General features: G+C 32.8%; 1 protein-coding gene across 39 annotated transcripts in view; it reads right to left on the bottom strand.

The window, feature by feature from the left end:
- LOC114327522 (microtubule-actin cross-linking factor 1) overlaps positions 1-13,547 on the bottom strand; it is an 865,580-nt gene that overhangs the window by 230,164 nt on the left and 621,869 nt on the right. For all 39 annotated transcript variants that reach the window (XR_007697614.1, XM_050648743.1, XM_050648753.1 and 36 more), the window contains 3 exons: positions 13,007-13,241; positions 2,548-2,771; positions 1,006-1,150 (listed from right to left, as the gene is read on the bottom strand). Coding sequence is in view for 38 of the 39 variants with exons in the window: in XM_050648743.1 (XP_050504700.1) it covers positions 1,006-1,150; positions 2,548-2,771; positions 13,007-13,241 (604 nt within the window). In the remaining variant the exon portion in view is untranslated. The remainder of the gene's footprint in view (positions 1-1,005; positions 1,151-2,547; positions 2,772-13,006; positions 13,242-13,547) is intronic.

The raw sequence follows: 13,547 nt of genomic DNA, 5'->3' as shown, positions 1-13,547 counted from the left end.
AAGAGCAACAAGGATTAAGGACCAATAGATCTACAACCGACGCAATTTTCATATTACGTAGTTCAAAACTTTCAAAAACCTCTTTTCCTATACTTCTTTGTGAATTTCCCAAAAGCGTTTGACATGAGTTCAACTGAAAGACGTAATCCAAATCATGAAGGTCCATTTTTCGAGATGAGTAGATACGTCAACAAACAAAATTGTCGAATTTGGAACGATACCAATCCAAATCAGATCGAAGAACGTCCAATAGTGACTGTTTGGGGTGGATTTTCTGTTTGAGCTGGATGGCGTCATCGGTCGATATTTCTTTGAGAACGATATTGGCCAGGTAATCACCGTCGATGGCCTGGTCATTGACCTATATCACTTATATAGGTCAATGGCACAGTATAAAGAGGGACAGTAGAACCACTCTCCGAAAAATTGGAAGTAAAATCTTTAGTCGCGCATGATGACCGCGCAATGTTTTATTGCGCGGGAAACGTACGGGTTTTAACAGGGAAAACCCGCATCCACCACTGGTGAATTACCAATTGCGTACTGCCGGTATTACTTCTTGAGATCAAAGTGCCGACATGGAAGAGGTTTTACTGTCCCTCTTTATACTGTGCCAATGGTCGATTTTGGCCTAAATTGCGTGATATGGATACCAATAGCATGTGGTTTCAAAATGACGACGTTATGTGCCACGAGCACAAAAGTTTTGTCAAGTTGCAGGTCTATGTTAATAAGCCAAAAGTCAGTTTGTGGATGTGCGCCAACTAGCGAAGTTGTATTCCGTACTTAATGGTATAAGAGGCCTTTCAAATAAAAAGTGTCGATGATATCTCACACACTTTGTTTTACTTAAATTTAAGAAAGGAAGCGTTTGATTAAACACTCTTTATAATAAAAAGAACGTTTACATGTTAATAATTCTTTTAGTAGTATGTATTTCCACATGAATGCAAGTTTTTTGATATAATGAAAGAAATGACTACATAATACATAAACAATGCTTACCTCAAAATATTTTTCTACACCTCTAACATCTAATTTAGTATCACTCCAGTCTCTGGTAACTTCGATTTCTTCTTTTTCGTTTAACCAACTCAGCTCGTTTGTAGCACTTTGGATAAAGTCGAGTAACGTTTCCAAATCTGTCATTCTAAAAAAAAAAAATTTCAATGTAAGATTCTTTTTTTTTTGTACGATCTACAAATACTCAAAAATTATTATAAACTATTCACCCTGGTCCTTGGAAGATATCTTTAAGAAACTAGAATGGTACATAAGAGCGTGGAACTCAACACAGAAGTCATAAACATCGAAGGATTACACTTAAAGCATCTCAGAGTTGCTAATAATAGAGTCTTAATATCGACCGCTTTCGATAAATTGGTATACATCCTGAAAAACAGCACCATTCCTATAAACTTAAAGAGGAAAGTGTACAACACTTGTATACTGTCTGTATCTACGGATTAAGAACCATATCCCTTAACATGAAGTCTATTTAACCACTATATTAAAGCTCAATAAGCTATGCAGGATACGTAAACATTAGTTTCCGGCGACGTCGTCACCAACAAAATAGAGATGGCTATTTCGTTTAGTTTTTGAATATTCTTGGACAATCGTTACTTGTATAATCGCTTAAATTATTTATTAATTTAATTAATACGATTATTTTTTCACTAACTATTTATTCAGTGATTATAATAATTTATATACTATGCAATAAAAACTTATAATCGTGAAAAGAGAAAGAATGATAAAGTGATTTTAATAATCTCGTATACTGTTACTATGCAATAAGTAGATAATTTTGAACATTTTTAACAATTAAAATACAGATGGACACGGAGAATCCTCGAATGGATCAATCCACCAAGAGGATTGAATAGAAGAACGGAGAGACCGCAAAAATGATAAGTAGATAACATAAGAGTAGTGCAGGGTACACTGAGGATAATATTGATGCGGGATAGAGAAAGTTAGAAGCAATAGCTACATTCAGGACAACATGGATAAAGAGAGACAGAGAGAGAGAGAGAGAAATAGAGAGAGAAAGAGAGAGAGAGGGGGGGGTGGGGAAGAGAGAAGCCACCAAGTTCTTGTAATTTAAATAGGTGTAGAACAACTAAACAAATAGTTTGGTGCTAAACATAGATGTAAAGAAATTCCTGTCATGGGGCGAATACAAGCATAAGTAGGAAAAACAAACAAACAGAGAATGTGGCAGTTATAATAGTAAGAGACAAATACGTATCTATTTAAATCAAAGTACCGATCAGTACCGATACAATAATAACTTAATTTAATTATGGAATAATATTGAATTACTTAGTTAGAAGAAGTCACAAATAAATTACGACAAAAAGTTATATCTCTACATGGATAGAAGTTCTATTGATGCAAGGTTGGCATTATAATTGAACAGAGTTCAACTATAATATCTATTCAAAACGTTGTTTTAAAGAACGTTTCTTCTTTCCTATTGTAAACTTTGGTTTCACTACCACTTAACTATAATCGCTAAACATACCCAAAATATTTTCATACCTGCTTGTACTAAATGACAATAGCTCGGCATAGATCTTTTGCAGCTGGCCTAAGAGTTGATTATACAAAATAAGTTCCTCGCCTTGGAAATATTGACGGGCTGTTACACAAGCTTCGACCTTGGAATGGAATTGGTCGATCGTCTTGTGTTCCCTTTGATGAATGTCTCGTTCCGTAGAAACTGAGGCCAAATCAGTTCCATAGTCTGCCTTCTTGAGTTGTTTCTAGAAAACGAAGATAAAAACATAAAATTAACAAAAGAAAGATAGTTTAAGGGCACCATCATTCGCTTACACACATTTAACCCTATATGTCCCACGAAATTAAAAAAAATCTAGTGGTGCCTATTTATCCCCTAAATTCACTTTAATCAAATATAACCATATTGCTAAACATATCGTTATATTATGCAACCAACAATTATACCATACGTTCAATTTTCGAGTAGAGATACGCGACTGAAGGAAACGCTAAAATCGGCAACATTGCTTATGAAAAAGCGAGGAAGCAGTATTGCCTGTATTGGGTGTACTCCTATATCTAATTTAAAAGTAAACACACGGTATAACGTCAAATTTTCTAGAAATAGGTGTTCTTGTACAACGTGGTTCTGTATTTTGTTGCTGTGATACACATTTAGTGATCCTGACTGCAAAATACTACTACAAAACAATCCTGAAACCATATTTGTTCTTGAAAGTAAGTAAAATTTCTAATAAAGTTCATTTTTCCGTCATTGCTTTCGCAAAATTCATGTAATGGTCCAGTAGTCCTTTTGCTCGGGTCATTAGTGTCCCATCCGTTTTTTATATCGACTCTTTGCAGTTCCTGAATTATGGGCATACGTTTCTTTAACACAAAAATAATTAGAAAACATGGCTGAAGAGCAAGTGACTTGTCAGAATCAGAGGAACCTTTTCCTGGCTCAGATCCTGACGAATGTCTGGTCTCATAAAGGTTTAGATCAACAAGAAGATTCTTCGCAAGAGGATGATTTTAAAAAAGATCTCGAAAGGATAGATTCTGAAGAAACAGAGGACGAGAAGTAAAATCCAGACGAAACAATCATACACGATGTGTAATTCCAAAAGTCCTGAGTTTTTTAGTTCCTTTCGCAGAGCAGCTTATAGAACATGGCAGATCCAAGGCCAAAATGAAGAGACGCTTGAGCGGACGCTTTGCAAGAACTTCCAAACGGCAAAAGAGCATGGTGAATATCGGGGACCATCTGTCAAAGGAAATTTCTACCAGGAGAAGATGCCATAGATGTTCTCTCAGCAAGAAAGAGACAAGAATCAAAACAATTTGTACCGCCTGTGAGTTACCTACGTATACTCTGGGCTAATTAGCAAAATTCATGGAAAAGTTATTTACCAGCAATTTTATTGCTGGAATCGAATTATAAGATCCTATATATTAATAATATAGGCATGCAAAGTCCGCAGATAGTGTGCTACTTTTTTATAAACAAAATGGCGCCGACAAATCGTATTTTTTTCAATTATTGCTCTATAACTCGAAGATTTTAACTCTACAACAAAAACACCCAAATAAAAATTCACCGCAATTAAATTCTGCATAGAGATGTTTTTCGCGATTTGCTCCGACGAAAATTTTCCTCAGAAAATGAGGGTTTTCCTAACAAAAACTCTAAAATAAAGTTTTAGGTAAGTAATTATTAATCAATAATTAAATAACTTAGTGACATCAAAGCTTTCTTGGTATAGATTGTAATTCCAGAAGCCGGTGAAAATTAAATGAATATTTTAGCAACAATTTAATTGTTAATTAACAATTTATGATCGCAATAATAACCAAAATAATCATGATACATTGATCAAACTTATAAAGATTATAAAGATGAGATGCTTATTTAATATTTTATCGACAAAATATAAATTTTTCTATTTTTGCATAATCTTTAAATTTTGAAAAAAAATAGTTATAATTCGCTGGTCTAATTAGTAAAGTACAAAGAAAGGTTATTTACCAGCAATTTTATTGCTGGAATCGAATTATAAGATCCTATATATTATTAATATAGGTATGCAAAGTCCGCAGATAGTGTGCTTCTTTTTTTATAAACAAAATGGCGCTGACAAATCGTATTTTTTTCAATTATTGCTCTGTAACTCCGAAGATTTTAACTTTACACTAAAAACACTCAAATAAAAATTCACCCCAATTTAATTCTACATAGAGGCAAGTTTTTCCCGATTTGCTCCGACGAAAATTTTCCTCGGAAAATGTGGGATTTCCCAACAAAATCTCGAATTTTCAAATAATTTTTTTGAGCCACTAATTATTTATCAATAATTATATAGCTTGGTGAAATAAAAGCTTTCTTGGTATAGATTATAATAGGTCTGGATCCCGCGTATGAAAAAAGAGTTGATTAATAGCAAGCTGAAAATTTGATAATGGCTTAAGGGTGTCTAGTCGGATAAACTTCGATATATGGGAACACTGGAACAGGGGCAGTTTTAATTGTGGAACAGATTAAAAATTTGGAACGGTCAGACCACGAAAACGGCACATTTATTTTGTCCGACATAACAGACTTAAACTCTCCGAACAGAGATTAAACTGTCATGCAAAAATCAGACTGCTATTTATCACCTGTCATAATTCCTGTCATTTGACATATTCTACATGTTCCACTCATTAAAACGCCCATTTGGTGATAAATAGCAGTCTGATTTTTGCATGAGAGTTTAATCTCTCTTCAGAGAGTTTAAGTCTGTTATGTCAGACAAAATACATGTGCCGTTTTCGTGGTCTGACCGTTCCAAATTTTTAACCTGTTCCACAATTAAAACTTCCCCTGTTCCAGTGTTCCCATATATCACAGTTTGTCCGACTAGACACCCTTAAGCTATTAACAAATTTTCAGCTTGCTATTAATCAACTTTTTTTTCATACGCGGGATCCAGACCTATAAATTCAGAAGCCGGTGAAAATGAAACGAATACTTTAGCAACAATTCAATTGTTAATTAACAATTTACAGTGTAGCAGATGGATTTCTACTACAATATTTTATAAAAAATATCCATTAATTTTAATCCTATCCCAAGAAAAATATCAATTTTTCTAATTTATTTTGTCAGTTTAAATATCTTTAAAATTTCCTAAGCCGCTCCTGTTCGAAATATTTCAGAATATTTTCGCAACAAAGTAAAATCATAGGAAAGTTCCTATTTATTTGAGTAGCATTTACCAACTACGTAGATAGTTATTGTGAAATCATTCATTATTCGAGAATGAATCCTCTAAAAGGTTTGGTGTTTTTCCTTTAAGTTTTGAGCGATAAAAATCCCATGTTATTATTGGTCTGCATTTTGAAAGATCCTTGAGTTGTAGTTGACGATTGGTCAATAGTTTTGGCCGAACGATCGAGAAGAAATGCATCGTTTGGACGCGAGAGAGACGTGACGATGTAAAGTTAGTTCTAAAAGTACATCAGCTCTGTAAGCATCTTTTTGTTAGAACTCAAAAAGTCGCACTTTGCCGGCCAAAATGGTTTTCTTCTTATAGTAAAAGAACTAATGGATTTCTAACATGTCAAGGAATATAATGACAATAGTTTCACGGCATTTTAATGGATATATTATTGTGAAACAGTTCTATTGTTATGCAGTTTGATTTGCCGGTAAAAGAAGTGCGTGGTTTCCTGGTTCCTGTCCTTTATGTAGCTGTTGCTATTTTTATGATGTTTTGATTTGTTCATGTTCCAGTAAGAAATGCCCAGATGATATTATTTGGTATCGATTTTATCCAGTTTTGTAATGATTTGAATATCTTCCCCTCCCAGCCCCGTCTGAATGGAAAATTTTGAAGTTCCAAGTGTTGTGACATGGATTTTTGTTTTAACAAGGTATGATAATGTTTATTTTAAATAATTCACAAGTGGATATTATTGGTAAAGGTTTTACATAATTAAAAATGTTTGTTTTCAACATGGAAAATATATTATGTAAAGTAAATATTAGATGGCAGTGACATTTGACAGCCATGTCAAATTTTTGTTTTGGTACACTGCTAAAAATAAGGTTAAAAATTGTAAAATCATGTATTTTGTTATTATTATTCATTTCTGGTTTGAGAATGTGTCTATTCTCAATAAAAATAAAAAGGTATTAAGGTTTAAATAAACATTATAAAATGTACACATCTTTATTTCTGTAACCTCTTTATTTAAGAAAATTATTAACAGATATCTAATACAAGTGAATAAGTTTTAGAACAGAAGAAAATATAATGGCATAGAAGCCAAATGATGATAATTTGTAGCCCACTATAACCCCAATGAGGAATCTACGATGAATGTCCCCAGTTGCTTTCCAGTAAGTACTCGATATGAGAATTTGAGGATTTTTCAAACGGCGTCCCAATTTGTTTAAATAGTAGGAAAGTCCTCAAGTCTGTGTAAGTATCCTTTGCTTATTTGGTTATGTAGTTTAGTCTTCTTTAAACCCTCCTACCCCTCCCAACGAATCTACGACCTGCCACCGCACAAAAAATGAGCTGCCGTTCGCATGAAGGTTTGCGTGTCTGTTCCTTCTGCTAGCCCCATTTCGACTCCCCAGTATCTCTATAGATAGTCTTTCCTTGATCCCATTAGAGCAGACAGGTAAAACGCTTCAACTTTAGCAAAATTTTAAAAAAAATTTTTTACTTTATTTTTTACTCATCCCTCTTCACTTCTTCATGAACAAGTGGAGGGGCCTCGCCACGGTTTCCCTCTTCACTTCTTCATGGGGTTACTTTTTCTTCACTTCTAACATGAACAAATCCATATATCAAGGGTTATTTTCAAAACAGTGTCGACAGAGTACGCTATCTTCAAATCAAAAAGTGATAGCTTTTCTCCTTCGCTGGAAAAACAAGGGACTACTCTCACACAGACTATACGGGGCTAAGCTCATACACGGACCATACCAACAACATTACACATCTACTCAAATGACCAAATCAATAATCACAAAAAACGGTTATTCTGTAAAAAACTGTTGATCTATAGGAATACATGCAAAAAATACAACATACTGTTATACTTCATAATTGGATTCAATATTCAAAATATTTAACGTTACTTTTAATCAAAATTTTCAAAAAAATTTTACGTTACTTTTTTATTCAACTGTTTGTCTATATATTTCATCAATACTTTCAAAAAAATCAATTCAATGCTTTCATCATGGGTACAATATCAATACAATACAGTTAGTACGCTACAATAACATACAATTCTGTTCTACGATACTTACAATACAATACAATACCAGTATACATATGGGGTTACAAGTTAAATACACTATGATGTATGAAATGGTACATGCCTATACAATCAACAGCACGACCAAATCAACATCACAACAAAATGTGTACATACTTACACCTCTTTGGAAAAATTATTAACTTTTGCAACAAAAACTACAAAAATGGGCTCTTTCATGGGGACTAACAGACTGAAACAGTTTCGGGGGCACTAAAAGACATGAAACAGTTTCGGGGGGGCAAGACAAGAGGAATCTGGGCTAAACTACATGGGAAGACTGGGGCGATATTTACTCGGGTCAAACTTCAGGGTGTACGTTACAAGTATTACAAGTGTAACACTAAGTGGGAGTGGCTAAAGACATTGGGGACTAGTAGATAGGCTAACTACTAGTTGAACATGTCTACAAGCTAGACTTGTAACAATGGGCATACAAAAAATGACAAGAGTCGAGCTTCCATGTTATCGGAAACACTTGCACCACAAACTGAGATCGGCTACCCAAGACGGGCACTGCCTAACAGTTGTAGTACAAATGAGACCGAAAGGAGGCTAAAAGGACATGGTAGTGGGAACATGCAAATGGGGTCTGAGGGAGGCAAAAAAGACATGCCCCACGTTGGGCGCCAGTTGAAGCGTTTTACCTGTCTGCTCTAATGGGATCAAGGAAAGACTATCTATAGAGATACTGGGGAGTCGAAATGGGGCTAGCAGAAGGAACAGACACGCAAACCTTCATGCGAACGGCAGCTCATTTTTTGTGCGGTGGCAGGTCGTAGATTCGTTGGGAGGGGTAGGAGGGTTTAAAGAAGACTAAACTACATAACCAAATAAGCAAAGGATACTTACACAGACTTGAGGACTTTCCTACTATTTAAACAAATTGGGACGCCGTTTGAAAAATCCTCAAATTCTCATATCGAGTACTTACTGGAAAGCAACTGGGGACATTCATCGTAGATTCCTCATTGGGGTTATAGTGGGCTACAAATTATCATCATTTGGCTTCTATGCCATTATATTTTCTTCTGTTCTAAAACTTATTCACTTGTATTAGATATCTGTTAATAATTTTCTTAAATAAAGAGGTTACAGAAATAAAGATGTGTACATTTTATAATGTTTATTTAAACCTTAATACCTTTTTATTTTTATTGAGAATAGACACATTCTCAAACCAGAAATGAATAATAATAACAAAATACATGATTTTACAATTTTTAACCTTATTTTTAGCAGTGTACCAAAACAAAAATTTGACATGGCTGTCAAATGTCACTGCCATCTAATATTTACTTTACATAATATATTTTCCATGTTGAAAACAAACATTTTTAATTATGTAAAACCTTTACCAATAATATCCACTTGTGAATTATTTAAAATAAACATTATCATACCTTGTTAAAACAAAAATCCATGTCACAACACTTGGAACTTCAAAATTTTCCATTCAGACGGGGCTGGGAGGGGAAGATATTCAAATCATTACAAAACTGGATAAAATCGATACCAAATAATATCATCTGGGCATTTCTTACTGGAACATGAACAAATCAAAACATCATAAAAATAGCAACAGCTACATAAAGGACAGGAACCAGGAAACCACGCACTTCTTTTACCGGCAAATCAAACTGCATAACAATAGAACTGTTTCACAATAATATATCCATTAAAATGCCGTGAAACTATTGTCATTATATTCCTTGACATGTTAGAAATCCATTAGTTCTTTTACTATAAGAAGAAAACCATTTTGGCCGGCAAAGTGCGACTTTTTGAGTTCTAACAAAAAGATGCTTACAGAGCTGATGTACTTTTAGAACTAACTTTACATCGTCACGTCTCTCTCGCGTCCAAACGATGCATTTCTTCTCGATCGTTCGGCCAAAACTATTGACCAATCGTCAACTACAACTCAAGGATCTTTCAAAATGCAGACCAATAATAACATGGGATTTTTATCGCTCAAAACTTAAAGGAAAAACACCAAACCTTTTAGAGGATTCATTCTCGAATAATGAATGATTTCACAATAACTATCTACGTAGTTGGTAAATGCTACTCAAATAAATAGGAACTTTCCTATGATTTTACTTTGTTGCGAAAATATTCTGAAATATTTCGAACAGGAGCGGCTTAGGAAATTTTAAAGATATTTAAACTGACAAAATAAATTAGAAAAATTGATATTTTTCTTGGGATAGGATTAAAATTAATGGATATTTTTTATAAAATATTGTAGTAGAAATCCATCTGCTACAACAGTCGCAATAACAACCAAAATAATCATGAGACATTGATCAAACTTAGAAAGATTATAAAGGTGTGATGCCTATTTAATATTTTGTCGACAAAATATAAATTTTTCATTTTTTTGCATAATCTTTAAATGTTTAAAAAAATTGTTATAAACAAATTAACATTTTTTCAGAAATTGTTTATTATATTCTAATTTTAAAAATACTTAAAATGCGTATTTCATAGTTCTTGAAAATGAATACTTTAAAAAAATTTTCCAACCATTTGCAAAAAAGTGATGAAACAGCAAAGTAAATATACGATTTCTCCGTTGTTTATAATTTGTTTTAATTGTTTCAAAGCTTAAAAGTGAGTCTATGGTACAATCTAATTACTCACAAAGAATGTCCAAAATTAGTGCAATGGTTATATTTTAATCAAAGATTAAAAATACTTTTTTTTGGAATTTTAAGCGCAAAAGTAGGCCTGATACAGAGTCGGAGCTAAAATGTTCACTCGAAGCGACTGACACGCAGCATACATTATTTATTAAAAGTGTGCGTCGCGCGGCCGTCGGTCGTCGCTCCGAGTGAAAATTTTAGCTACAGTACTGTATTATTCTACTTTCGTGCGTGTAAATTACAAAAAACTATATTTATAATCTTTAATTAAAATATAACCATTAAACTTATAATTGATATTTTTTTGTAAATAATTAGCTTGTACTTTAAACTCACTTCTACGCTTTGAAAGAATTAAAAAAAATTATAAACACGGTTGTAATCGTATGTTTATTTTGCTGTTTCATAACTTTTTTGCAAATGGTTGCAAAAAAGTTTTAAAGCATTCATTTTCAAGATATTTGAAATTATAATATAATAAAAACTTTCTGAAAAATGTTAATTTGTTTATAACTATTTTTTTTAACATTTAAAGGTTATGCAAAAAAATAAATTTATATTTTGTCGACAAAATGTTAAATAGGCATCTCATCTTTATAAGTTTAATCAGTGTATCATAATTATTTTGGTTATTATTGCGACTATAAATTATTAATTAACAATTGAACTGTGACTAAAATATTCGTTTAATTTTCACCAGCTTCTGGAACTATAATCTAAACCAAGAAGGCTTTTAAGTCACCAAATTATTTAATTATTGGTAGATAATTACTTATCTAAAACTTTATTTGAAAATTAAAGATTTTGTTGGGAAAACCCGCATTTTCCGAAGAAAATTTTTGTCGGAGCAGATCGGCAAAAACACGTCTCTATGTAGAATTTAATCACGGTGAATTTTTATTTGAGTGTTTTTGTTGTAAAGTTAAAATCTTCGGAGTTATAGAGCAATAATTGAAAAAAAAAACACGATTTTCGTGCGCCATTTTGTTTATAAAAAAAGTAGCACACTATCTGAGGACTTTGCATACCTATATTATTATAATTATTAATATATAGGATCTTATAATTCGATTCCAGCAATAAGATTGCTGGTAAATAACTTTTCCTAAAAATGGCCTATTCTCCGATAATCAGCCCAGACTAGTAAGACAAGTTTTTTTTTCCACATCAATGTTAATATTTTTCTTGTGATTTTATATTTTTTTCAATAAAATTAGCTTCAAAATTTATTCGTGTAATTCTAATGGGACACATTGGTCTCAATATAAAACACTACTGAGACACAGGTGCCCCATGTCTTATCAAAGGATTTAAGAATATTAAAAAAATAGATCGTTTGTGTATTTTTATAAAAGCAATAACCTTTTTAAGCGCATTTCAATTTTTTATGATATACTTTATCACTAAGGTAAAAAATTAAACTTATGTGAAGTTACATTAATTGGATTAATTGCAAGTGAATAATAACTTTTTGTAGAAAGTCCAGTGTTTCCCTTTGTTGGGTTTATTTTAAATAAACATCACAATATATACACAAAGTTCAAACCAAACCCTTCTTTCAGTGCATCATTAATTTTGAGGATTTTAAGAATGTCGCGAACCATTACATGATATTTTCGTTAAATCTGACACTTGCCAGAATATTTATATAAATCATCATATATCAGTTGGTCTGTGCCCATTGAATTGGCAAGTACCTAGCATCTTCGAGCAGGGAAGCATGGTGCCCTTTTAGCATGTGTTCCATTATATCTATCAACATCGACTTGTAGTCATCAGATTTTACTAAATTATATTATGTATACCATATATTATGGGGTTACCACTAGATACAGTGTGCTAGTTTTAAACTACTCGGCAGAATGCACTGAAGATGTTCTGTAATAGAACGAAAATGTTTTGCAATCCATGACATTTTAGATAGTTTTTAAATAAACGATTTTATACCAGAATACATCTCGAAGTTTTTACTTCTGTATGAGTTTTTTAAACTATGGTGTACAGCCAACAATTGGGATTTTCCCATTGATTTTTATTTATATAAATATTTTCTAGAATACTAAGTAATATTTAAAATATTACTTATATTTAAAAAATATAAACTTGTAATGGTAATGGAATGGTACGGAATGGTAATTGTCATTTTACTCGTTGACATTGGGAAAGTACTGTCATGATCGAGTACTTTTGTGTCAAATTATCGTTATTCGCATCATTGATTGGTTATCTATTTAGCGTATGATAAACGTCAATCAACTATACATCCACAAGCAGAAATTGCTTTAATATGCAACTACCTGTCAACGAATACATAATTTTCGAAGTTCCGTGTATAATAATCACGAACGTACCTTTTTTCTGTCAACTTAATGCGTTAGAGAGAATTATGAAGATAAACTATGACGTATTGAAAGAAGGATTTGGTTCGAACTATACATCTCATACTGCCAGAGTAAGGAAGTATGGATGTACGTTTACGCTCATCCATATATACTTGAATTTAAATACTCGAACGACATACAGACAAAACTTACCATTTTATTTTTGCACCATTCGATATGTTCCTGTAGAGTTCTAAAATGTGGATTGGTGTCTACGTTTCGGGTTTCCTGTACAGTACGAATATGTTTGGTTACGGTTCTTTCTTCAACCGGGAAACTCAAATTTGCGAGAGGACCGACGATTTTATTGTGTAGCAAATGTCTCATATTTACCCATCTCTCGTGTAATTTATTCACTCGTTTGTCTAAATCACTAGCTTGAGGATACCTGTAAAATATAATATTGGTTTAAGAAATATACAAATTAAAGGTTTAAAAGAAGGTTTAAAAGTTGAAAAGTACAGAGAACTGTAGAGAAGGGATCAAGATAAAGGGTGAAAATCTAAATAACAATATGCCGATGATACAGTCATTATTGCTGAACGTGAGAAAGACCTGCAGACGCTACTAAATACAATTTGTCATACTTGGGAACAGTTTACATGCTACCTTGACAATAAACAAAAAGAAAACCAAAACCATGGTTATTAGTAAGAGGGATGAAGTCATAACAAGGATCCAGATAAAAAATGAA

The sequence above is a fragment of the Diabrotica virgifera genome, chromosome 4 (assembly GCF_917563875.1).
Source record: "Diabrotica virgifera virgifera chromosome 4, PGI_DIABVI_V3a".
Taxonomy (NCBI): domain Eukaryota; kingdom Metazoa; phylum Arthropoda; class Insecta; order Coleoptera; family Chrysomelidae; genus Diabrotica; species Diabrotica virgifera.
This window is presented reverse-complemented; position numbering and strand designations above follow the sequence as displayed.